Source organism: Mobula birostris, chromosome 2 (genome assembly GCF_030028105.1).
Source record: "Mobula birostris isolate sMobBir1 chromosome 2, sMobBir1.hap1, whole genome shotgun sequence".
In the NCBI taxonomy this organism is placed as follows: Eukaryota; Metazoa; Chordata; class Chondrichthyes; order Myliobatiformes; family Myliobatidae; genus Mobula; species Mobula birostris.
Window position 1 is genome coordinate 144,891,219 of NC_092371.1, and position 27,751 is coordinate 144,918,969.

At 40.5% G+C, this 27,751-nt stretch overlaps 1 protein-coding gene across 3 annotated transcripts in view; it reads left to right on the top strand.

Annotated features, from left to right (window-relative positions):
• The window catches only part of ibtk (inhibitor of Bruton agammaglobulinemia tyrosine kinase), a 163,276-nt gene that overhangs the window by 37,738 nt on the left and 97,787 nt on the right, over nt 1–27,751 (top strand). For all 3 annotated transcript variants that reach the window (XM_072250091.1, XM_072250093.1, XM_072250092.1), the window contains exons 2-9: nt 2,468–3,190; nt 3,961–4,060; nt 4,993–5,117; nt 7,443–7,553; nt 8,799–8,969; nt 9,864–9,981; nt 11,613–11,793; nt 13,104–13,227. In XM_072250091.1, the coding sequence (XP_072106192.1) occupies nt 2,867–3,190; nt 3,961–4,060; nt 4,993–5,117; nt 7,443–7,553; nt 8,799–8,969; nt 9,864–9,981; nt 11,613–11,793; nt 13,104–13,227 (1,254 nt within the window). In that variant the 5' untranslated portion in view covers nt 2,468–2,866. The remainder of the gene's footprint in view (nt 1–2,467; nt 3,191–3,960; nt 4,061–4,992; nt 5,118–7,442; nt 7,554–8,798; nt 8,970–9,863; nt 9,982–11,612; nt 11,794–13,103; nt 13,228–27,751) is intronic.

Here is a 27,751-nt window from a genome sequence, read left to right on the forward strand (position 1 = left end):
CCTGTCAAAGGCTTTTTCAGCGTCTAGGGAAATGACACATTCAGGATCATTTTGTGACGGGGTATAGACAATGTTTAAAAGTGTACGAATATTATAAAAAGAGTAACGACCTTTAGTAAAACCTGTTTGTCTTCTGAGATAATGTAAGGAAGTGCTTTTTCTAGTCTGTTTGCTAATAATGTAGAAAAAAATTTAGCATCAGCATTTAACAAGGATATTGGTCTTTAAGGTGCACATTGAGCAGGGTCTTTATCCTTCTTTAATATTAAAGAGATCGATGCTCTATAAAAGGATTCGGGTAGTTTACTGTAAATTGTTAATTTATTGCTGCAAACAGTGAAGGGGCGAGCGATAGCAAGGTAAGTTCCGAGGATGAGCTGAGTTTGTGGGTATTGCAGATGGAGCTCCGATGCCCCTACATGTGACCTAGTGCGAGGTTGGATTGCTCTGGGCCCAGATAGACTGAAAAGATGGGGTTGGTGGAGATGAGAGTTGATTTCACTTGCTCTCCGTGATGGCCACTCCTCTCTCCATGGCACTGAAGCTACTGCATGATCACTATAGGTGTCCCCCGCTTTTCGAACATTCGCTTTACAAAACCTCACTGTTATGAAAGACCTACATTAGTACCCTGTTTTCACTTTCAGAAGGTGTTTTCACTGTTAGAGGAAAAAAAAGCAGTGCGCGGGGAAAATCAGCGTGCACCCCGAGCAGCCGCCCTCCCCCGGATTCGGAACTGCATTCTAGCCGGCATTGCTTAAACACATGCCTGTGAGCAGTCGTTTGCAAGATGAGTTCTAAGGTATAGAAAAAGCCTAAAAGAACTCGTAAGGATGTTACACTTAGCGTAAAACTAGACATAATTAAGCGTTTCGATTGTGATTAAGGACGTAAGGACTAAGTGAGTTTGGCTTATGGAAGCTGACGAACATGATGTTGAAGAGGTTTTGGCATCCCATGACCAAGAACTGATAGGTGAAGAGCTGATGCAATTGGAAGAGAAAAGGATAACAATTGAAACTGAATGCAGTAGCGAACGGACCGAAAGTGAAGTCGTCTAGGAACTGAACGTGAAGCAACTGCGTGAGATTTTTGCTGCAATGATAAAGTACGACTTTAATTTTGAAAGGGGATATTTGCAGAATGGTTTGAGTCCTTGCAAAGAACTGTATAGAAAAATGCGCGAGGCTCAGCAGTCAAGCAAGCCTTCTGCATCGGCCACAGCAGACGATGAACCTCGACCTTCGACATCGAGGCAGGCAGTCATAGGAGAAGATGAGCTGCCTGCTCTAATGGAAACAGATAACGAGGTGACACCCCAGTGTCCCACCACTCCGCGATTTGCGGATAATGCAGCGGTAGCCTTGAGGCACATAGCACATCTTTAAGAAAGAAGCTGAAATAAACATGCTAATTAATTAGGTGCCGCCCGACACGTAATTGTCGCCCCACATCAGAGACGACGCAATCGGAAATCACATTACAGTAAGCAGCCTCCTCTCTGTGAGCTCAATGCTTCTTGCTGCCTCAGTAAAGCAGCCAGCATAATCAGAGATCCCAGACGTTTTGTCCTCCCTATCCTTCTGTTCAACTTGAGATATAAAAGCCTAAAAGCAAGTATCACTAGGCTCAAGGACAGCTTTGTCACATTGTTATAAAACCTGAATGGTTCCCTAATACGTATGACCTTGCAGTTTACCTCATTGTGATTTTGCTCCATTCTGTCTTATCTGCATTGTACTTTCTCTCTGCTGTAACCATTTATTCTGCACTCATTTATTATTTTGCCTTGCACTGATATGAATTGATCTGTGTGTACTGTATACAAGACAGGATTTTCTCTGTACTGCAGCACATGTAAACGGATTTGCCAGTTGAATAATCAAATGACAGACAGGTGCAGAAAATCATCAGAGGATGCCAATAAAATGCTGCTTAATTCTAAAGATCTGGCAGATAAAGTTGTGCCACAGTTGTCCAAAGTCCAAGTTGGAAGATACCAGTATATATCGATCTTCGAATGAATCTGGAGGTTTTAAGGGGATAAAGTTGCTTTTCTCCATTTTAGGCAGTTGAGAAGTACAATACTAAGAAGTGCATTGAGTGTGAAATCTTCCAAGGTGGATGAATTATAGAACTTGTGTCTCCAAATGCCAATAGGTGCTAGGCTAACAATAAAGTTAACTCTGAAGTTGATAGGTTTAATTGACAAAACGATTTTTAAAAAATGGGGGCAAATGACTATATGGACTCACCATTGGGCCTTGATTATTGTATTCTGGCATCACTCAATGAATGGTGGGGCAGCTTAAGTGGAGAAATAGTCTCTTCATGTTCCACAATTTTGTAAAAGCTACCCTATCGAAATTTATGTGGGTAAATAAGTGTTTTTCTTTATAAAGCAGTAAATTGGAACAATACTTTGAAATATTTAGATGACACTGATCTGCTTTTATTTTCTTTACAGGTAGCATTTGCAATTATGGAGGCTTAAAGAAGGAAGAATTTATAGGGGAGCTTCCCTTCCCCTGTGGTGGTTGGCTTCAAAGGAACAATATTTAGGAGAGTGCAATGGATATATTTTGACTGGAAGTTTACAACAATTTTTATTTTCCACAGATTTAACTAAATTTCTATTTTTGATTATTTAATTGCAACAGAGAGCCATAGTATATATAATGTTTTATAATATAAAAAAGCAGTATTTTGCTGCTTCCATGTACTGAGCTAATGTAACTAAGAGTGCAGAATTGCTAGAGTGCGGTGTTTTTAACGACACAAGCACAAATCTAGTGCTCTGGAGGTTTCTAGGCATCAAGTTCCATTAGCCTTAAGATTTTTTTAAAGACTGGATTGTGAAGACAGGATGAATTCTATGATTGCTGACTGCACTCCAAAATGCCGATCTTTGCAGCATGCCCTCGATGTGACTTCGGTGATGACGAAGGGAACTGAAGGCCAGAATAAGGTCTTCCTTTCATCTTATTGCTACAATGCAGCTTCCCTAAAGGATAGCTTTGGTAGAACTGTTCTACACATGGCTGCTTCTTGTGGTAAAAGGTCAGTTTTGGGTTGGCTCCTTGAGAGAAAAGGGGCTGATCCTTCTGTGAAGGATAAAGAATCTGGATGGACAGCTCTGCATAGAAGTATGTTCTATGGGCACATTGATTGTGCTATGTTTCTTCTGAAGGTATTGTAATCTCTTCTGATTTTGTATGTTTAATAATTTCAAGAGTCCGCTCTTGTGGTTAACTTCCTGATCTTGTAATACGGAAGTTTTCTTTTATTGCATCTTGTGTTGCGCTGACTGGAGTAAACAGACAAAATAAATTGTTGAATGTTCAGCCCTCAGTTTAATTAAGTATCTAAGGTCTTCTGTGGGGTTGTGGAAATTTTAAAATTCAAATTTTACAGCCATTTAAAATGTGTATTTGAAGTAACTCTAAAGGCAGTCACCAATGACACAGAGATAAATTGATGTTTATTTCTTTATTATGATGCAAGAGAGGCTTGATTTTTGTAACATCTTAGCTCTTTGAAATTATTTTCCTTGTTTGAAATTGGTGAGAGATTTGTTTGCACAAGGTTTAAGTTGACATAGGAGTCCAGCATCAGACTGAGAAATTACTGGTGCTATGTTTGGAACGTGTGTGTTTGTACTGGACTCCTATGTCAACTTAAACCTTGTGGAAATTCCAAACTTGACAGCCATTCTTTGCAAAATCTAGACCACTGGAGAATACCAAATCATTGACTGTAACTCAGTAAACTTAACTGTCATTGGTAGGTCTCCTTCTATTGCTTGAGTTATGTTTGTAGCATTACTAAAATTGTAATTTGGTGATTTGTATTTCATTATATCATTCTCAAGATTCATTGTTCCTTGCTTCTTGTACATCTGACTTTGAAGCATGCCACTTTATAATTACTAATATACAATTTCTCCATATTGTTTTCCAGCATGGTGGGAGTAGCCTTTATCTGCAGGATAAGGAAGGGTTATGTACGCTCGACTTGGCCATGAAAGATCGACCATCATATGTGATTTATAGAAAGACTGGTATTGACCTATCTTTCTCTCTATAGTTTCATTTTGAGGACTAGATATTTTAATTAATTTTTTTACATTTTAGTAAAAGAAAATTGAGCATACTGTTGTATTACCATCTCCCAGCTCCAGATTCAACTGGAATTGGAGAGGCACTTAATGACATTTTAAAAGTGGGGTTGCTTCATGACTTTTGTATACATTTTAAGTACAAGACTGGCTTAGATTCATCATTGCAATCTACTCTTACCAGCTTGTATGCAAACTGACAAGCTTCATTGAAAATCCTTCTAAGAAATGGAGCCCTCAGCTAAGACTTAACAAATTGACTAGAGAGAGAAGGTAAGGGAGTAAGCTGCTGTGACATCAGCAAATAATGTAAGCAGGCAATCTGTAGTCTTGTTTGGTTAGTTACAAAAGGATTATCTTTAGATATCTAGATACTTCAGTGATCCCAAAGAAAATTACAGTGTCACAGTAGCATTACATATGCATAAATATACAAATATTAGGAGAGAAATAAAGAATAAAAATTAAGTTTTCTCAAACAGTTGAACTTTGGGGGGGGTGTCATCACTTCACTGGCTGTAGGTTGACTCAGTATAGAGTCTAATGGCTGACTGTAAGAGTGATCTCATATAGCTATCTTTGAAGCAGTCCAGTTGCCTTAGTCTATCACTAGAAGTGCTCCTCTGTTCGGCCAAGGTGACATGCTGAGGGTAAGAAACATTGTCCAGAATTGCCAGGATTTTCTGTAGGTTACTTTGTTCTACCACAGACTCTAGTGTGTCCAGTTTGAAAACACACAAATAAGTTTTTTCTGTAAAAGTGTTTAGGCATTTGGGGTTAATAAATAAATTAATTTGGATATGAATGTTTGAGTTTTATATTGAGTGGTTTAATGTATTTTACTTCTGATATGTATATTTAGGTTTGTTTTCTAGATCCTACTGAAGTCTATACATGGGGTAACAACACTAATTTTACTCTTGGTCATGGAAACCAACAAAGCAAACATCACCCTGAGCTTCTAGATTACTTCTCAAGATCAGGGACATATATTAAGCAGGTACAAAAAGTTTTCTATGATAAAAATATTATGTTTTACTATCCATTGTTATAATAAAATGAGAGCTCCTCAGACATTCCATAATTTTTCCAACTATTACCTTAGTGGTAGCATTTTCCCCTCTGTATGTTAGTTCAAGCTCTATCCCAAAATCATTAGAATCTGTTGATGCATAAAATTGATCGAGTGCTATATGTTTGAAAGTGTCATCTTTTAAGTTAAAAGTTAAGTTATCCCTGTGTTCCTCTTGGATCTACCTTATCTCATGTCACTTTTCAAAATGTGATGAGGTCCTGTCTCTCAAATGAGGTCCTGTCTCTCAAATACTCTTGCCAAAACAAAATAGTTGAACACATGAATAATACACTTTCTTGCTTGCTGAATGTTCTGCATAAATTAACAGCTGGATTTTGTTTCCTCAGAAAAAAGTTGTTATATAGTATGGAGGCATTTTGAAATGTCATGAGACTGAAAGGTCTATTAATGCTAACTTAATTGTGTGTGTACTTTGTACTGTATTTGGGGAAAAAAATGTTTAAAACCAAAACAACACAAGTTACATTTAACCTTTAAATTGATTTTATTAAGTCCCCTGAGCTTTGAGATTTAAATCTCTCAAATTTGAATGTTACTTAAAAATAAAGCATATATTTCTTTGTGTCAAACCAAAAATTTGAGTACTTATTTAACGTGATATATCCCAAGGTACTTTATAAGGGAATTATGAAAGAAATGTTTACTCTGAATCATATGGAGTCAATATTGTGGGGTAGCTTGAGAAAGTATGTCTTGAGGAGTATTTCAAATGATCAGTAAGAGGTGGAAAAACCTAGAACTGGGCTTCTAGAGTTTGAGCTTTGGCTATTTATGGCATTGTCGTCAATCTTGGAGAGCTTAATTTTAAGGGTGTGAAGGGGGCCAGAATTTGAGAATTAATGGTTGAAGGACTGGAGGAGATTAGAGTGGCCATGACATGGCTGGAAGGGGAAGATTTGAAAAAGATGTATTGCAAAATCATGGAGTAACTTAACTGAGAAACAAACTGCATCTGAAAGCAATGGTGAATTAAAACAGGGGAATCATTGTTTTGGATCAACTCAGATGTGTGGACCATAGAATGAAAGAGCCACCTAGGAGTAAGTAGCAATAACTAAGTGACAACTAGGGCATGAATGAGGATTTCAACATCAATATAGTTGAACAGATTGGGTAGAGTCTCACTAATATTATGAACAGCATTCAGCATTTGCCTGGAAAAATAATTGCTGTGTTTTGCTTTTTGTAGTTGACTTCAAATACTTTATTTATAGGCATTACTGGTAACAGTATTGGAAAGGATGCTGAATTCAGCCAAATGAAATTTTCATGGAAGGGACATGGAACTTGCTAATTGTGCATTTTATGAAATGAAGTAGTGTTTTGTGAGGTGAATGAAATCAATGTTGCTAAGTTTTGAATAGGTTAGCATGTAATTCAAAATGAAGTATTATGCTGTTTGATATTCACAAATGCATTTTTAAAATGCAGAACATGTCTTGGTTATTTGAACTAGCCAATGGTTTGCTTGTTCAGAAAATCTTCAGATCACTGCCTTACTCTTGGACTGCTTTTTAGTAGGTTGTTCACAAGACTAGTTGAAAGCTAGGTATGTTCCAATTGGACAAGTTTCAGTAAAAATAGATCTCACTTTGGTAAGACCATTCTGGATTACTGTGTACAGTTTTGGTCTTCTTATTTAAGCAAACGTTTATTTGTCTTGGAGGCAGTGCAAAGACAGTTTACTAGATTGCTGCATGGGATTTACCTTATGAGGAAAGTTTGAGTAGTTTGGACTTGTACTTAGTGTTTGAAACAACAACAGGTGATCTAGCTGAAAAATAACTTGAGATTCTGAGGTGTCTTGTCCGGGTAGATTGCTGTGTAGGTGTTTGCATTAGGTTCTTGCATGGTCTCCAGATAAGGGAAGGTTCATTTTAGACTGATCAGAAAACTAATTTCTTTGAAGTTTATGACTTGAGGTGTAGATTGGCACGCCTTTCATTTCTTATTTAATATGCACGTTTTAATTTATACTGGATTAGAATTGTATTGTTTTGCTAAAGTTACATCAAATTTATTCTACCCATTTTGGTTTGTGGAAAACGCCAATCAAACCAAATTTGAAGCTGCTGTTGTAAAAAAGTCAAGATGTTGCTTTCTATTATTGCAAATGGAAACTAATTTACATAACCCAACGAGACTCTGAGCACTCAGAGATGTAAAATTTAAAACAACAAAAATGTCTTTACTCTTCAAATTATTTACTTTGTTTTTAATACCTTCCAGGTTGTGCTTTGCAAGTTCCATTCTGTGTTCCTCTCCCAGAAAGGTCAAGTGTATACTTGCGGTCATGGTCAGGGAGGGCGCCTTGGGCATGGAGATGAACAAACGTACCTTGTATGTAAATTTAAAAAAAAAGATATTTATTACAGTTATGTGCAGTTTTTATTCTTTGTAGCTTTTATACTTTTTAGGAAAAGAGAACATAATTTATGTATTAGAGTATGAACAGAGAGAGTACCCTGCGGAAAGATTAAGTAGGTGTTCCTATGTTCATTATAGATCAGAAGAACAAGAGTATAAGAAAATAGGTGTAGGCAATCATGCTGTTCATACCTGTCTCCCTTCTTAATATGAATAATACTGACCTAAGCTGGCCTCGTATCTCCATACCCCTCAATTCATTTACTTACCATGCATTTATACATCTCCTCTTTAAGTAATGCCAAGGCAGAGAATTTTAAGGTGATTGGAAGAAAGTATAGGGAAGATGTCAGAGGTAAGTTGTTTTACCCATAGAGTGTGGTAGGGGCATGGAATGTGCTTTCAGGGGTAGTGGTAGAGACAGGTACATTACAGAGTTTTAAAAGATTCTTAGATAGGCACATGGATGAAAGAACAATGGAGGTTATGTTACCAGGAAGCATTAGATTGATATTGGAGTTGGTTAAATGTTGGCATAACTTTATGGGCTGAAGGGCCTATACTGTGCTGTACTCTTCTTTGGTCTAATGAGGTTCTTCTTGAACCTGATGGGTGGGACTTCAGGCTTCTGAACCTCCTGCCCGTTGGTAACTACAAATAGGTGGCATGGCCTGGGTGGTGAGGATTTTTAATTGTGGTGCCTTCTTGAGGCAGTGCTCCTGTGGATACCAAGGTGCAAATATGTGTCTATGATGTATTGGGCAGGTTCCGCTACTCTCCACAGCTTACATTTCTGCGTGTTCATATTGCCATACCAGACCATGATGTAGCCACTTGGGATACTTACAATAATACATCTGTGTAAGCTACTAAGAAAGTAATGATGAAAGTAATGGTGCACTTTCCTATGTGTTGAGCCCAGTGCAGGTCATCTAATATTTTAATGCCTGGAAATTTAAACCTGTTGAATGAGGGAGGGGGTACTAACATCCCAATGTAGACCGGCACATGGTTGCATTCTTCCTCCTTCCTGAAGTTAACATAAGCTTTCTAGTTTTGCTGATGATGTGTGAGAAGTTGTTTTGATGGCAACATTCAAACAGGTTCAGAGTTTATTATTTTTTCAAAGCTGCTTGCTGAAATTGTTAAAAGATCCATGTAAACCATTTTACTGAATTTTTTTGAATAAAATTTGCTGTGTATATGCTGTTTTGTTAGGTTCCCCGAATGGTGGAAGGATTAGCAAGCCACCGTTGTTCTTGGGTGGCAGCTGCAAAGGATCATACCGTTGTATTGACAGAAGATGGATCTGTATATGCTTTTGGACTGAATACTTATAATCAGCTAGGCATCGTACCTCCCCCTGCCAGCAGTAGCTTACCAAGACAGGTAATCACAGCAAGTTCTTTAGGGTACTGTCAAAGTGGAATTGATGCTTATCATAGGCCAGTTTTTTCAGGGTAATATATAGTGACATATATGTATTTTGATGATAAATAATTTTGAACTTTTGCACACCTTTGTGCAAACTAGAAATTGTAGCAGCACAATTGGTAAATCTTTTTCAAAAGTTGTTTGAAGTGTACAATGATGGGAATATAGATACTTCTAGTTTTGCCAAGCTTTTAAGAGACTTTAGGAAATTTTCTCAGTACTAATTTGAATGATCTGTCTAGTGTAAGGTGGGAATTCCATTCTGATATTTGCCTTTTTTCATATTATTTTCAAGACAGGAACTTTCAGGAGGTAAGTTGATATGTAATTGAGCATAGAAGACATATACTAATGGGGAAAGAGCAAGCAGTTTACTTTGGAGTACTTTTATAACAAAAAGAAAAGTATTATGAGACCTTGCTATGGAAGTATTTACTGTGCACTTATCTTGCTGGATATTTACTTTTACAAGCTAATAGTATTCCTGGTGTTTCGTTCTAATTTGCAACAAGAAGTTTTTGTTTAAGTTTTATGCATTTTTTAAATGTTGAATTTGAAAATTCTCCATAACTGCTAAATTTAAACAATATGTCAATCTTGATGAATCTTAAACTGTATAATTTCACTTTTGTTTATAAAATCAAGAGAATAGGTTTTTATAGCAGGTTCTAAAATAGCTTGAAATGAGTTTAATTAAGATTTTGTACTGAACTTAATTCCACGAGTCTTTAGAACTTGTGCTTTAAAAGGTTTCATCTTTGAGTCTGCTAATTTAGGATAAGTATGGACCTTATTACTGTTTCTTTGCTTAGTATTTATGCAAATACATATTTGAAAATGTTTGTAAAGGTACAACCCAAAAACCTTAAAGGAAGAACTGTGATTGGAGTTGCTGTGGGGAGGTTTCACACTGTTCTGTGGACAAAGGATGCTCTGTATACCATGGGCCTTAATGGTGGTCACCTTGGTAAGATATTATTTTGTATTTGTCTCCTGCACTAGTAATTCATGATAATTTTGTGTCAGTACTCCTTCCCAATCCTCCCTCATCTGCCATTTTATGCAAGGAATTTGATTTATTTTTCTATCTTCTTACTATTTGATAAATTAGCTATTTTTTGATTTGGCATTAAGAAATGCTGTTATTTTTGTCACTCTAAGCACAGCTAAATTGAAAGCAAAATCAATGTTGATGTCACATCTATGCACTGATTCTGCAAGCTACCTGGCAAATTGTTTTCAATATTTAATTGCACTTTTCATCACTTTAGAGGACTAAATGTGTCAGTCCTTGTCACTTGTTAGACATGGTGGTAAGGCTTGCCTTAATTTTGTTTTAAGGACATAGTTGGCACTTCACATGCAAAGGAGCTGAAGCAAGCCTATTTTCCAGTATGCCAGGAAATAGGCTTTGCACAAAATGAACATGTGAATCGCATTGTCTCTTTGGTTTTTTTAATTGAGACTGTTAGTTGCTTGGGTGAATGGAGGAATTTTAGTGAACAAATTCTGATGACTTTTAAAGTTGTTTTCAGGCAACTCAGTTAATTCACTCTCATGATCCAACAATATGTTCTCTAGTCAGTGTTTGTTTAGCTAAGTGGAAATAACAGTCCATTTAAAAAAAGTCCTGTGACTCACCCAAGGGTTTCATCTCCACTTTGTAAACTATTGGACTAAATGACATGGTTTCCAAAGTGAAAACCATCAGACTGAAGAGTGTGGCAACTTTCACTTTCTTTTACATCACGAAGCAGATGGTGAACTTTTCATCCCATTTCCTTCATAAGTTGTATCTTTTTACCATTGTTACACCATCAATCAGTGTTTGCCACAGACAAATTGGTTGGTAACTAACTGTACATTTTTAAAAAAAGCATGCAACATTCTGAAACCAGGATGTAAACCCTATATAGTTACTATTTATTGTTGGAATGAAGATTTCTTTTTTAAGTAAGCCATTTGGCATATTTTTGGTAGTAAAATTCAGTGCCTACATAGACAGTAATTACTATTATTCTTTTTAGTTTGGGTGGTCCTCCACTTTTTATTGTATCAATATAAAATGTTTTCACGTTTTATATCCCATGATAGGTCAGTATAAAGCATAAAGTTCTATTATTCTGCGTCATCTTTAGAATTTCACACTAAATTGCATTAGTGTGAAATTTTAACTTTGTGGGTCGTCTGTATTTGGACGTAATTAGAAGTGTAAGTGCTCTGTTTGTTTTATGTCAGAAACTTGGAGTTATTTGAGAGCAGGGATTACTAAATATTTGGAAATGAGAGATGAAATTAACATTGTCCCACTCCACCAGCATCAGCTTAATCTCATGTTTGCTCATGGGGCTATTAAACAAACTAATGTCTTTTTAAACGTGTAATTTTGGGAATTATGATTGGCCAGAATAAGTTGTTTTGTAAACCTATACTGAATATACTAGTATATTATCATTGTAAATCTTGAGTTTTTAAGATGACTATTATTGCTGATTTGAATTTAGGGCATCGAAGGTTAAGTGTTTACTTGCATGCTTGTGAATGCCTTTGAATATCCCCATATGTTAATATATACAGTTTGTTGTAATATTGACTCAGGTTACTTAATGGATCCTAATGGAGAACGTTGTGTGCTTGTACCTCGTCAAGTATCTGCTTTGCATCATAAGGATGTAGTGATCTCTCTAGTAGCAGCAAGTGATGGGGCCACAGTCTGTGTTACAGAAAGAGGAGATGTTTACCTGTTAACAGGCTATCAGTGCAAAAAGATTGCTTCAAGGTATTTATTTCCTTTAATCTTATTTTAACTATTATGGAGGTAATGTTTAGAAGTGGTTTATAGCACCTACTGATCTTCAATTTAAGAGGCTGCGTTATGGAACATTCTTAGATAACAGGGGAGTAGTTTGGGGAATCCACCATAAAGTTCAACAAAAAACTAAAAAATATTGGAAGTACTGAGCAAGTAAGACTGCATTTGTGTTTTTCTTTTCTATAGATGCTGCCTGATCTGAGTATTTCTGGCATTTTCTTTTTTCTAATTCATATTTCCAGCATCTGTTGTATTTTATTTTTGTGATATTAACTAGCTTTTTCAACCAGTGATTCTCTGAACTATCGTGCATTTTGAAAGCTCCCCATGAGGGCCAGAATGTCTGTCTTGGTGGGGGAGGTGGAAGCATTTGGTGGTGGTTTGGCCAGCAATATTTTGACCACGTTTTGAATCACTAGATTAGATGTTGTGTTTGTAATTAGTACTAATAGTTTTTCAGAAAGTGGTACTTGTTAAATTAAACTGCTCGTTTGTGCCATTATCTAAATGATTTTCAGTTGAGCCTGTTGATGTAAATAATTCTGTAGGTTGTTCCTACAACTTGTATGGATAAGTTATAAGAATTGGAAGGTGGTGAAATAATATTTTCTTTGGGTGGAGAAAACAACTCAGTATGAGCACTGTTACATATTTATAATTACACTTGTAATGAGAATATTGCTTAGCTTGACTACTGTCAACATTTAAACAATTGATGAACAATTTAACGGTACTTTGTGCTGCTTTCACCACCTTGCTGCAAAAGATTTACCAGCATTGGAGAAAGTAAACCAAAAAAAAAAAGAAAATTAATTTGGAGTGTAGGTAACTTGATCCATTGAGGAAATGTTAACTGATTTCAATCGATAATGTCTGGAGAAAACAGAGGCAGTCCTCGTGTTAATACATAAAACTTTAAATAGACGAAGGAATAAATCCAGGATATGGTACGATGAGCTAGTAGCTCCAATAGTTGTTAAGTGAGAGTTACTAAAAAAAAATACATTTCAGATACTAGAATAAAAATTGCAAAAATGATGTGACTGAAATAAGGTTCGTTAGATCAGAGATTTAAGGAGCATCTTAAATACATTTAAGATGCTTCTTCAGTGAATTTGAGATGCATCTAAATAGTAGTCTGGGTGAGTAATAGTTAGGTAATGATCTTGTATCATTTCTGTAATCTATTATATTGCCATAATTTCTTAATTTATTCATGAATGTGAAGTTATTTTTTCAGAGGTACTAAATTTAATTGTTTCCTTGGACTTGTGCAGGCAATTAAACTTGAAGAAAGTTCTCGTTACTGGTGGATATCTGGACCACAAGGTTGATCCACAGGTACTTCATGAAGGAGGAGGTGATAAAGTTTGTATCCTGGCTCTGGACGAGGCAGGCAGGGTAAGTAGAGATATATTTTACCTCCCCTCCTCTCCTCTGCTCTCCCTCCCTTGTTATGCAGTGGGATAGCGTTAGATCAGAGACGCATGTAGTTGAGCAAGATGGTGTTCCTAAGCTGCGAGTGGCTGCCTCAAGCGCTGTAGGGAGTTTGTTTCTTTGACCAGAGTTAGCTGTTTCTCTTGTATTTCCTACATATGAATGACTGTGTTCTGCTGGCTTATGAAGGAATCAGCTGTGTGGGAAAGGATATACCTTGAAGGTATTGGGTTACATCCTCTCCTTACTCAGCTTCATACCAATGCTTAAAGATAGTCAGGTATTTATCTCATTTTTGGTAGCATTTGCAGAGTTGTCATACTATTTTATGAGACCAACATCAGCAAGTTAGATGACATTTTAAAGTTGTTTGTACAGAACAGTTATAAGACTTACAAAAACTAGCCACATCACTTACGGCCTTTAGAGGAAGTAAACTGCCACCTTTAGCAAGCTAGCTCAGCACACAACTTGAGTGCCAAAACATGACTGATTTCTGATGTCCTCTTAAATAGTCAGCAAGGAAATAAAGTGGTATAAAAATGCTACACAAGGACTTCCACCATCTTTGGCCAGTTCAATTAATAAGACAGAAAAAAGGTGATGATGAAGCAATGCTTATAATTTGATTTACTGAAGGGTGAATGTTTGTGAAATACTCAAATATTTTTAGCATTGTTGTTAAGAACAATTAACCACTGCTCAACATGCTTGTTTTAATTTTTTGCTTCCATTTTTTCAAAATTTGTTGGTGTGTATTGAATTCTTCACAAATTGCAGGGAATGATTTACCAAAATTTGTCACAAAAAGAACTGGAGTTTCCTTTCTAACTCCACTATCCAGGCCATGCTCTTCTCACTGCTGCCATCAGGAAAAAGGTACAGGAGTGTTAGGTACCACACGACCAGATTCAGAAACAGTTATTACCCTTCAACCATCAGGCTCTTGAACCAGTATGGATAACTTCACTCACCTCAACACTGAACTGATGCCACAACTCATGTTCTCAATATTACTTATTGTTTTTGCACAATTTATTGTCTTGTGCACATCTTTTGTTTGTGTGCAGTTTTATCATTGATTCTATTCTGTTTGTATTTACTTTGAATGCCCGCAAGAAATTGAACCTCGGGGTTGTGTATGGTGCCATGTATGTACTTTGATAATAAATTTACTCTGAAAGTTAAATTGAATCAGTTGGAGGTAATAGTATCACAAAAGGACAGAAACAAAGTAGTACTTTGACTTCTGCGAATTAAACAAAATATTGTAAATTCATTTTGTACTGCATTGTATGACGTGGGTGATCGTGGTCTTACCATAACCATGATTATCCTGGGGAATATTTCTACAGAAGTGATTTGCCATCACCTTCTGCACAGTGTCTTTACAAGATGGGTGACTCTAGTCATTATCACTACTCTTTGGAGATTGTCTGGCATCAGTGGTTGCCAGACCACTACAAAGTCCTAACCAGGACTTGAGATATGCACCAAATGTTCATAAGACTATCCAACCCGTGCTCCCATGACTTTGTGACCCTGAATGGAGGGGCTGAGCAGGTGCCACACCTTGCCCAAGGCTGACTTGTAGGTTAGCGGAGGGAAGGAGCGCCTTGCGCATCCTTTGGTAGAGACGTATCTTTGCCCCGCCACCCAAAACAAAATGTAGAAAATGTATTTGCATATTGTAGGGATAAGAAGCTTACAGTATGGTAATTTGTAAACAAAGTATAGAAAACTAACAAAGAGTCATACAGCATGAAATCTGCTGTCGGCCAAACAAAGAAGGCATGCCAATAGCTATACTTTGTTAGGAGTTTGATGAAATATGTAATGACGCCAAAGATTTTGCAGATTTCCATAGAAATACTGTGGCGAGTATTCTGACTGGTTACATCACAGCCGGCTATGGAGCCTCAAATACACAGGATCACAAGAGGCTACAGAGGGTGATGCAGTTGCCCAGCTCCATCATATGCGCATCTCTTCCCAGCATTAAAGTCTTCTTCGAAAAGCTGTGCCTCAAGAAGTTGGTATCCATCAGTAAGGACCCTGACTATCTTCAACACGCCCTCTTGTTATTACCATCAGGGAAGAGGTAAAGGAGCCTGAAGGCCCACATATAGTGACCTAGCTTTCTTCCCCTTTGCCTTCAACTTTGTGAGTGATCCATGAACACTACACTGTTATTTCATTTTTTTGCCCTATTTGTTTATATTTGTAGCTTATAGATTTTTGTCTTTTCATATGTTCACGCCATATGTCAGTGATAATAAATCTGACTTTATTGTATCAATCCTATATTAAAGCTTTTTTTTGGTTCTTGACTAACCACATCTATATTTTACCAATGCCATTCATCTATATCAGCCTTTCCCAACCTTTTTGCCTTGGGAAAACCCTTGCAATAATTTTTAGGTCTCAGGGAACCCCTGCATAAATGTGAAATCCACAGCACCTGATACGTTAGTGTGATCAGTACATTGTAGATATAATAATCCAAAAATAATTGTAAATGCTCTTTTGGGTAGAGAATGAATTTTTCTTGAAATTAATCTTTCTTTCCCTTTCATAAATTTTAAAAACTCTTAAGGCAAACATAATAGATTTCTCAATTCTGCGTCAAATGAGATAAGCACACATGGATTTCGCCTTTAACCAAAATGAGGCAATTTCTGTCTTTGCTCTTGATGCTTGTTAAACAAGTAAAGGCTTGCTCACGCATGTAAGAAGTTGAAAACTGCAGCAACATGTTCATTGCTTTCCTAAGAATGGCAGGATACTTTTCTTTCACAGAAATCCAGAACTTGTCCAGGGGCAGGGCAGTAAGTCTCATCCTGAGTTCATGATCAAGTGCAGCTCACAAGGTTCTTCCTCTTACCCCAAAGTCAAGTTCGCAGGCTGAGCAGAAGATTCAGAAAAAGGGTCCCTCACCCAGTCATACACTTGTGTTGAAAGGGAGGAAAAGTACTGTTCAATTTTGTTCTGCAGTTCTTCCAGGTGGTTTTCAATAAAACTCAAGTCTTTCAGATATCCTTCTCACTCTCGAGCCCAAGCAGCAGTGGAAACATTTCAAAATTTCCTTTTGCGACATAATTTTTCCAAAGATTCAGTTTCCTTTTAAATCCAAGAATCTTGTCATTTGAAGTCAAAACACTTTCTCCAGGGCCTTGCAGAGACTTGTTCAACTGGTTCATATGATGAAAAATGTCTGTTAAGTAGGGCAGTTTCTGCAGCCATTCTTCATCTGCAAAGCAAAATCTGGCCTACTGTTTTCTTGACAGTACTCCTGCAATTCACCGTTCAGCTCAAACACCCTGTTGAGAACTCTTCCTCTGCCAAGCCATCAGATTTCTGTATGTGGAAGGAGATTGGTGTGCTCTTTATCCAGGATTTCAGTTTTTTAAACATTCTTTAGTGAACTGGTCTTAAAGTTACTAAATAACTCGCTTCCTGGATCTTTTTACTGACTGTGACTTTATTTTCAAAGGCTTTAATTTGTTTGTTTTGAAATTCGAATAGATGTTTAAAATAATCAGCACTTTTATGTGTTATATGGCTGTGATTTGTAGTTAAATGTCTTTTCAATTTTGTTGGACCTGTTGCTATATTTGTAAGTTGATTGCCACAGTCTAGGCATAATTGAATAGAACAACTTGGATCAGCAGTCCATGTAAAACCCATCGATAAGTAACTTCCATTGTAAAGATGGACTTTTTTGTGTCCATTGTTGAACTAGTGCAGTGAAATGACTGACGCAGAAGATTGTAATTCTTCAACATTAACCTTATCAGAATTGTCTGAAGGCCTAGGCCTAGAAAACTCCTCTTTCCTTTCACACCTCTTCTTCAAAAATTGCCACTCTGGACGATCTTCAGAACAGAAAATTTCCCTCCAATTTTCTACGACACTGGTAGTTTGTTCGTTCTTATAAGTCAGTTAGCGGTGCCTTAGGGGAAGTTGGCAGAGGTAATTTGGGTGGGAGAGGCTGATGTCACAGCTCAAGTTGGGCGAATCCATTCAATGCTCGAAAAAAGCACCTTATGCTCATCAGCCTATCGTCCTCCCCTCTGTGCAATATAGCGCTCATCATCAGCCTACCATCCTCCCCTTCATGCAATACAGTGCTCAGCAATTATCAAAAGCCTCCTCTTATTTGCGTTGAAAACTGAGAATGGACTCAACCAAATAAACACAGGTCCGACTGTGACTGCACACTGCCATACTGGGCTGGGACACCTCTAACGAGATTGTTCAGTCACCGCCCACCACTGCGAGTGCTAGCATCACGCGTTGTGCGAGGTCAAAAAGTGATGTTTTTTTTTAAATCACGATCTCTCGTGGAATCCCTAGCAACGTCTCATGAATCTTTTTTGGATCGGGACTACAGAGCGTTGTGGGAGCTGAATTCTGAAGGAAGGCAGTTTTTTTAAAAACTTCTTTGAGTGCAAGAAGGGTGAGACGGCGCAGGCGTGTGACGTCAACAGGACCGCGCAGAGAGTTTAAAAAGGCAGGTTGCTGCCAACGGCTCTCTTTTGGTTCGGGACTACAGAGTGTTGTGGGAGCTGAATTCTGAAGGAAGGCAGTTTTTTAAAAAACTTCTTCGAGTGCAAGAAGGGCAAGACTGCGCAGGCGCGTGATGTCAACAGGACCGCGCGGAGAGTTTAAAAAGGAGACCGCCCTATACAGCAGGCAGCAGAGTGAGTGGAAGCAGAGTGTAGGGCTTTGGCTTCAGCGGTAAACGAGAAGAGGCGAGAGCGAAGCGCCAACTCTTTTTTTTCTCCCCCCCCCCTTCGCGAATCGGCCCGAACAGACAGTACGAGCTAACGGTTTAAAAAGTTCGTCTGTTTGGCTAGGTAAGTGGTGAGTAGACTTATTTTTCCTGTTTCATTCCTGTAGAATTAGATAGCATGCCTGCAGGGTTAGTGCTTTGTTCAGGGTGTCAGATGTGGGAATCCTGGGAGACCTCCAGCCTCCCTGATGGCCACATCTGGACCAGGTGCACCGAGATGCAGCTCCTCAGAGACCGTGTTAGGGATCTGGAGCTGCAGCTTGATGACCTACTGCTTATTAGGAAAAGTGAAGAGGTGATAGACAGGAGCTACAGGGAGGTAGTCATCCCTAGGCTACAGGGGTCATAAAACTGGGTGACTGTCAGGAGAGGAAAGGGAAATGCCCGGATAGTGGAGAGCACCCCTGTGGCTGTCCCTCTCAGCAACAAATATCTTGTTCTGGATGCTGTTGAGGGGGATGACCTGACAGGGGACGTCCACGGTGACCGGGTCTCTGGCACTGAGCCTGGCGCTGTTGTGCAGGAGAGAAGGAGGGAGAAGAGAAATGCGGTAGTCGTAGGGGATTCCATAGTCCGGGGAACGGACAGGAGATTCTGTGAGCCTGATAGAGATACCCGCATGGTGTGTTGCCTCCCAGGTGCCAGGGTACGGGATGTCTCGGATCGGGTCCTGAATATTGTAAAGAAGGAGGGTGAGCAGCCAGTTGTCTTGGTACATGTTGGTACCCATGACTTAGATAGGACAAAGGAGGAGGTCCTGAAGAGAGATTTCCAGGAGTTAGGAAGGAAGCTGAGAAGCAGGAAGGACCTCAAGGGTAGTAATCTCGGGATTGCTACCTATGCCACGTGCTAGCGAGGGCAAGAATAGTTGGATCAGGCAGATGAGTGCGTGGCTGAGAGACTGGTGCAGGGGGCAGGGCTTCAGATTCTTAGATAATTGGGATCTCTTCTGGGGGAAGTAAGACCTGTTCAAAAAGGACAGGTTACACCTGAACCCGAAGGGGACCAATGTCCTGGCGGGAAAGTTTAATAGAGCTGTTAGGGAGGGTTTAAACTAATTTGGCAGGGGGATGGGAACTGGAATGACAGAGCGGAGGAAGGGGAAAACAGAAATAAATCTAAGGTAGTGAGCAGTAAAGATGTCAGGAAAGACAGGCAGGTGATGGGGCAAATTTGTAGCCATTGGGATGAGTTGCAGTGCAATAAAGTTGCAGTGAAATCAAAGCGAAAAGTATCAAATACTGGTCTTAAGGTGTTGTACTTAAATGCACGCAGCATAAGGAATAAGGTGGATGATCTTGTCGTACAGCTACAGATTGGTAAGTATGATATTGTGGCCATCACTGAGACCTGGCTAAAGGATGCAGGTCTCTGGGAGCTGAACGTCCAAGGATACACGGTGTATCGGAAGGACAGGAAGGTAGGCAGAGGGGGAGGCGTGACTTTATTGGTAAGAAATGATATAAAATCATTAGAAAGAGGTGATTTAGGATTGGAAGGCGCAGAATCTTTTTGGGTTGAGCTAAGAAATAGCAGGGGTAAAAGGACCCTGATGGCAGTTATTTATAGGCCTCCAAACAGCCGCAGGGATGTGGACTACAAATTACAAGTGGAAATAGAAAAGGCTTGTCAGAAGGGCAGTGTTATGATAATTGTGGGGGATTTTAACATGCGAGTGGATTGGGAAAATCAGGTCGGCACTGGATCTCGAGAGAGAGAATTTGTAGAATGTCTGCGAGATGGCCTTTTAGAACAGCTTGTTGTTGAGCCCACTAGGGGATCAGCTGTACTGGATTGGGTATTGTGTAATGAACCGGAGGTGATTAGAGAGATTGTGGTGAATGAACCCTTAGGAAGCAGTGATCATAACATGATTGAGTTCACTGTGAAATTTGAAAAACCGAAATCTGATGTGTCGGTATTTCAGTGGAGTAAAGGAAATTACAGTGGCATGAGAGAGGAACTGGCCAAAGTTGACTGGAAAGGGACACTGGCGGGAAAGACAGCAGAGCAGCAGTGGCTGGAGTTTATGCGAGAAGTGAGGAAGGTGCAAGACAGGTATATTTCAAAAAAGAAGAAATTTTCGAGTGGAAAAAGGATGCAACTGTGGTTGACAAGAGAAGTCAAAGCCAAAGTTAAAGCAAAGGAGAGGGCATACAAGGAAGCAAAAATTAGTGGGAAGACAGAGGATTGGGAAGTTTTTAAAACCTTACAAAAGGAAACCAAGAAGGTTGTTAAGAGGGAAAAGATTAACTATGAAAGGAAGCTAGCAAATAATATCAAAGAGGATACTAAAAGCTTTTTCAAGTATATAAAGAGTAAAAGACAGGTGAGAGTAGATATAGGACTGATAGAAAATGATGTTGGAGAAATTGTAATGGGAGATAAGGAGATGGCAGAGGAACTGAATGAGTATTTTGCATCAGTCTTCACTGAGGAAGACATCAGCAGTATACCGGACACTCAAGGGTGGCAGGGAAGAGAAATGTGCGCAGTCACAATTATGACAGAGAAAGTACTCAGGAAGCTGAATAGTCTAAAGGTAGATAAATCTCCTGGACCAGATGGAATGCACCCGCGTGTTCTGAAGGAAGTAGCTGTGGAGATTGAGGAGGCATTAGCGATGATCTTTCAAAAGTCGATAGATTCTGGCATGGTTCCGGAGGACTGGAAGATTGCAAATGTCACTCCGCTATTTAAGAAGGGAACAAGGAAGCAAAAAGGGATTTATAGACCTGTTAGCTGGACATTGGTGGCTGGGAAGTTGATGGAGTCGATTGTCAAGGATGAGATTACAGAGTACCTGGAGGCATATGACAAGATAGGCAGAACTCAGCATGAATTCCTTAAAGGAAAATCCTGCCTGACAAACCTATTACAATTTTTTGAGGAAATTACCAGTAGGCTAGACAAGGGAGATGCAGTAGATGTTGTATATTTGGATTTTCAGAAGGCCTTTGACAAGGTGCCACACATGAGGCTCTTAACAAGATAAGAGCCCATGGAATTACGGGGAAGTTACGTACGTGGATAGAGCGTTGGCTGATTGGCAGGGAACAGAGAGTGGGAATAAAGGGATCCTATTCTGGTTGGCTGCCGGTTACCAGTGGTGTTCCACAGGGGTCCGTGTTGGGGCCGCCTCTTTTTACATTGTACATCAACGATTTGGATTATGGAATAGATGGCTTTGTGTGCTAAGTTTGCTGACGATATGAAGATAGGTGGAGTGTCCGGTAGTGCTGAGGAAACGGAGAGTCTGCAGAGAGACTTGGATAGATTGGAAGAATGGGCAGAGAAGTGGCAAATGAAGTATAATGTTGGAAAGTGTATGGTTATGCACTTTGGCAGAAAAAATAAATGGGCAGACTATTATTTAAATGGGGAAAGAATTCAAAGTTCTGAGATGCAACGGGACTTGGGAGTCCTTGTACAGGATACTCTTAAAGTTAACCTCCAGGTTGAGTCAGTAATGAAGAAGGCGAATGCAATGTTGGCATTCATTTCTAGAGGAATCGAGTATAGGAGCAGGGATGTAATGTTGAGGCTCTATAAGGCGCTGGTGAGACCTCACTTGGAGTACTGTGGGCAGTTTTGGTCTCCTTATTTAAGAAAGAATGTGCTGACGTTGGAGAGGGTACAGAGAAGATTCACTAGAATGATTCTGGGAATGAGAGGGTTAACATATGAGGAATGTTTGTCTGCTGTTGGACTGTATTCCTTGGAGTTTAGAAGAATGAGGGGAGACCTCATAGAAACATTTCGAATGTTGAGAGGCATGGACAGAGTGGATGTGGCAAAGTTGTTTCCATGATGGGGGAGTCTAGTACGAGAGGGCATGACTTAAGGATTGAAGGGCGCCCATTCAGAACAGAAATGCGAAGAAATTTTTTTTAGTCAGAGGGTGGTGAATCTATGGAATTTGTTGCCACGGGCAGCAGTGGAGGCCAAGTCATCGGGTGTATGTAAGGCGGAGACTGATAGGTATCTGAGTAGCCAGGGCATCAAAGGTTATGGTGAGAAGGCGGGGTAGTGGGAGTAAATGGGAGAATGGATCAGCTCATGGCGGAGCAGACTCTATGGGCCGAATGGCCGACTTCTGCTCCTTTGTCTTATGGTCTTATGAACCCTGGTAGAAAAACCCTAATCTATTAAATGCAATTTACAGTGCCCAATTTACCCACCAGCCGGCACATCTTTGAGATGTAGAAGGCAACTCGTGTGGTCATGGAGAATGTTTAAACTGCACACAGACAGCATCTGAGGTCAGGATTGAACTGAGGCCTCTGGTGCTGTTTGGCAGTGGTTCAACTAACTGTACCACTATGCTGCTAATATGTCAATTAAGGATTCTCTTCAACAGCTTTCATAATTTGTGTGAGTTTGTCATTGAGCATTGATATAGAGACAGAACTTCAGTCTACATGTGAGGAAAATTATATGCTGTGCTATGGGTGCCATCTAGTGGCCTTTGCAAAGAAATATTTTGGCTACAAAATTGGCATTGAATTACATGGAATAAACAGCACATCTATTTAATGTTCCATTTTTAGTTCTATGTTTGTTTTTATATTATGTTTTGGAGCTTACCCCCTCTCAAACTCTAGAACCTGACAAGGTCTCTGGTGCCCAGAATACACCATTTTCTCTTTTGGGTTGTTGCTGTTGGTCATGATATCTCCCTCTCCCAGTGTAGAGTGCCCCCCTGCTTCAAAGCTTCCACCATTGTCCCTGTACTTAAAAGGACGAAGGTAACACGTCTGAGCAACTGGTGTCCTGTCGCACTCACCTGAATAATAAGCAAATGCTTTGAGAGGCTGGTCAGGAACTACATCTGCAACATGCTGCCACCCACACTGGACCTGCTACAATTCACCTACTGACACAACCGGTTGACAGATGACACAATTGCCACAGCTCTACACACCATCCTTACAGATCTGGAGAAGAGGGATGCTTATGTGAGAATGCTGTTCCTGGACTACAGTTCAGCATTCAACAACATAATTCCCTCCAGGCTCGACAAGAAGCTCAGAGACCTCTGCCTTCACCCTGCCTTGTGCATCTGGATTCTGGACTTCCTGTCAGATTGCTGGCCGATGGTAAGAGAGGGCTCCCTCACCTCTGCTCCTCTGACCCTCAACACAGGTGCCCCTCAGGGCTGTATACTATGCCCACTCCTTTACTCTCTGTATACTCGTGACTGTATCGCCACCCACAGCTCCAATCTGCTAATTAAGTTTGCTGATGACACTACACTGATTGGCCTAATCTCAAGTAATAATGAGGCAATTTAAAGAGAGGAAATCATCACCCTGACACAGTGGTGTCAAGAAAACAACCTCTCCCTCAATGCTGCAAAAACAGAGGAGCTAGTTGTGGACTACAGGAAGAATGGAGGCAGGCTAACCCCGATAGACATCAATGGATCTGGGGTTGAAAGGGTGAACAGTTTTAAGTTCCTCGGCATAAAGTTCCTCTCGTGGTTTGTACATACCAGCTGTGTGGTGAGAAAAGCACAACAGAACCTCTTTCACCTCAGGTGGTTGAAGTTTGGTATAGTCCCCCAAATTCTATGAACTTTCTATAGGGGCACGATTGAGAGCATCCTGACTGGCTGTATCACTACCTGGTATGGGAACTGTACTTCCCTCAATCACTGGTCCCTGCAGAGAGTGGTATGGACAGCCCAGTGCATCTGTAGATGTGAACTTCCCACTATTCAGGACATTTACAAAGACAGGTGCAAAAAAAATGGCCCGGAGGATCATTGGAGACCTGAGTCACCCAACCATAAACTGTTCCAGCTGCTACTATCCAGGAAACGGTACTGCAGCATAAAAGCCAGGACCAACAGGCTCCCGGACAGCTTCTTCCACCAGGTCATCAGACTGATTAATTCATGCTGATGCTACTGTATTTCTGTTATATTGACTATCCTGTTGTACATAATATTATAAATTACTATAATTGCACATTACACATTTGAATGGAGACGTAACAAAGTTTTTACTCCTCGTATTTGAAGGATGTAATAAAGTCAATTCAGAATTCTTGAGTGTGGGCAAGTGGAGGCTAGGCATAAATATTGCTTGTAAAGTGGAGAATGACTGATCCTGATCATCACCTTTATACATTTCTTGTGTTAGCAGATCCCTTATGTCATCAATAGAATACTCTGTTTTATATAATCTGGAAATTAAACTTGTGTTTGACGTTTTGAGGGTGACACAGTAGTGTAGTGTTTAGCACAGTGCTTTAAAGTATCCATGACCCAGATTCAATTCCCACTGCTGTCTGTAAGGAGTTTATATTTTCTTCCCATGACCTCATGGGTTTCTTCCAGGCAGTCCAGTTTCTTCCCACAGTCCAAAGACTAGAACTGTGGGACATAGCCTCAAGATTCACGGGAATGGATTTAGGATGGAGGTGAGGAGGAACTGCTTTTCCCTGAGGGTGGTGAATCTGTGAAATTCCGTGCCCAATGAAGCAGTGAAGGCTACCTCAGTAAATGTATTTAAGACAAGTTTGGATAGATTTTCGCATAATAGGGAAATCGAGGCTAATGGAGAAAAGACAGGTAGGTGGAGATAAGTCCATGGCCAGATCAGCCATTATCTATTGAATGGCAGGGTCAACGAGCCATGATCTTATTGAATGGCAGGTCAATTTATGTTCTTATGTACCAGTTGATAGGTTAATTAGTCATTATAAATTGTGTCGTGGTTAGACTAGGGTTAAATCGGGGATTGCTAGGCAGCACGGCTCGAAGGGCCGGAATGTCTTATTCCGCATTGTATTTCAGTAATTAATCTTTCTTGTTAATGGGATTTTCTTGACCACGTTTTTAAAAATGTATAGAAAACAGCTTGATGACAACTGTTCCTTGGCAGACTGATCCAATTCCATATTATCAAAAAAACTTCATTATTGTTATTTAAAGAATGTTGTAGCTCATGGATCTGAAGATTTGATTGTTTGCTGGATCATGAAATATACTTTTTTTTGGTTTAGTTTGTTTACACTGAATTGGTTATCGCCACAATATATCTATGGCAGATGCAATCTCAATGGCTCTTCATCTGGACAATACAAACACTCGTGTCACGATGTTGTTCATTGACGATAGCTCATCATCACTGACTATAGCTCGCCATCATTCCCTCAGTCCTGATTGAAAAGCTATAGAATCTGGGCGTCTGTATCTCCTTCTGCAATTGGATCCTGCGCTTCCTAACCAGAAGACCACAATCTGTGCAGATTGGTAATGATACCTCCTCCTCGCTGATGATCAACACTGGTGCACCTCAAGGATTGTGCTCAACTCACAACTCTACTCTCTCTATAGCCATGACTATGTGGCTAGGCATACCTCAAATGCCATCTGTAAATTTGCTAATGATACAACCATTGTTGGCAGAATCTCAGATGGAATTAGGGGGTGTACAGGAGCAAGATACTGTATACCAGCTAGTTGAGTGGGGCCGCAGCAACAACCTTGCACTCTACATCAGTAAGACCAAAGAGCTGGTTGCGGACTTCAGAAAGGGTAGGACGAGGGAACACGAACTGATCCTCGTAGAGGGATCAGAAGTGGAGAGAGTGAGCAGTTTCAAGTTCCTGGGTGTAAAGGTCACTGAGGGCCCCAACATATCGATATAGCCAAAAAGAAGGCAAGGCAACAGCTATATTTCATTAAGAGTTTGAAGAAATTTGGTTTTTCACCTAAAGCACCTGAAACCTTCTATAAGTGTACCATGGAGAGCAATCTGACAGTCAGCCAGGATCAGGGAGGCTAAAGACAGGTACAGGAGGAAGCTTGTGTGGAAACTCCCGCAGAACAACATGAGAGAGGTCTGGAGGGGGATGAGGACCATCACTGGCTTCCGGCAAACTAGCAACAGAGGAGCTGAAGGCAGTGTGGACAGGGCCAATGAACTTAACCTGTTCCTTAACAAACTTGACATTGTGGCCCCTGCCCATCCCCCACATGAGCCATCTGTTGTCGGCCCCCAACCAACACATATTCCACTCTCCCCTCCTACCCCTCCTCACAGTCCCCCACCCTGCTCTCATGACTATACCCCTTCCCCACATGAAACCACCATGGTGGGCTTCACAGCTGAACAGGTGAGAAGACAGCTGAAACGTCTCAACCCAAGCAAGGCTGCAGGACTGGATGGTGTCAGTACCAGGGTGCTCAAAGCCTGTGCCCCTCAGCTATGTGGAGTACTTCGCCATGTATTCAACCTGAGCCTGAGGCTCCGGAGGGTTCCTGTACTGTGGAAGACGTCCTACCTTGTCCCTGTGCTGAAGGCACCGCGCCCCAGCGGCCTCAATGACTACAGACCGGTGGCATTGACCTCCCACATCGTGAAGACCCTGGAGAGACTTGTTCTGGAGCTGCTCCAGCCTGTGGTCAGGCCACATTTAGATCCCCTCCAGTTCGCCTACCAGCCCCGACTAGGAGTTGAGGATGCCATCGTCTTCCTGCTGAACCGTGTCTACACCCACCTGGACAAGCCAGCGAGCACTGTGAGGGTCATGTTTTTTGACTTCTCCAGTGTGTTCAACACCATCTGCCCTGCTCTGCTGGGGGAGAAGCTGACAGCGATGCAGGTGGATGCTTCCCTGGTATCACGGATTCTTGACTACCTGACTGGCAGACCACAGTACGTATGCTTGCAACACTCTGTGTCCGACAGAGTGATCAGCAGCACTGGGGCTCGACAGGGAACTGTCTTGTCTCCCTTTCTCTTCACCATTTACACCTTGGACTTCAACTACTACACAGAGTCTTGTCATCTTCAGAAATTTTCAGATGACTCTGCCATAGTAGGATGCATCAGCAAGGGAGATGGGGCTGAGTATAGGGCTATGGTAGGAAACTTTGTCGCATGGTGTGAGCAGAATTTTCTGCAGCTTAATGTGAAAAAGACTAAGGAGCTGGCGGTAGACCTGAGGAGAGCTAAGGTACTGGTGACCCCTGTTTCCATCCAGGGGGTCAGTGTGGACATGGTGGAGGATTACAAATACCTGGGGATACAAATTGACAATAAACTGGACTGGTAAAAGAACACTGAGGCTGTCTACAAGAAGGGTCAGAGCCGTCTCTATTTCCAGACAGAGGTCCTTTAACATCTACTGGACGATACTGAGGATGTCCTACGAGTCTGTGGTGGCCAGTGCTATCATGTTTGCTGTTGTGTGCTGGGGCAGCAGGCTGAGGGTAGCAGACACCAACAGAATCAACAAACTCATTCGTAAGGCCAGTGATGTTGTGGGGATGGAACTGGACTCTCTGACGGTGGTGTCTGAAAAGAGGATGCTGTCCAAGTTGCATGCCATCTTGGTCAATGTCTCCCATCCACTACATAATGTACTGGGCGGGCACAGGAGTACATTCAGCCAGAGACTCATTCCACCGAGATGCAGCACAGAGCGTCATAGGAACTCATTCCTGCCTGTGGCCATCAAACTTTACAACTCCTCCCTTGGAGGGTCAGACACCCTGAGCCAATAGGCTGGTCCTGGACTTATTTCATAATTTACTGGCATAATTGACATATTACTATTTAACTATTTATGGTTCTATTACTATTTATTATTTATGGTGCAACTGTAACGAAAACCAATTTCCCCCAGGATCAATAAAGTATGACTATGACTATGCATCACTGTCTGGTATTTGGGCAG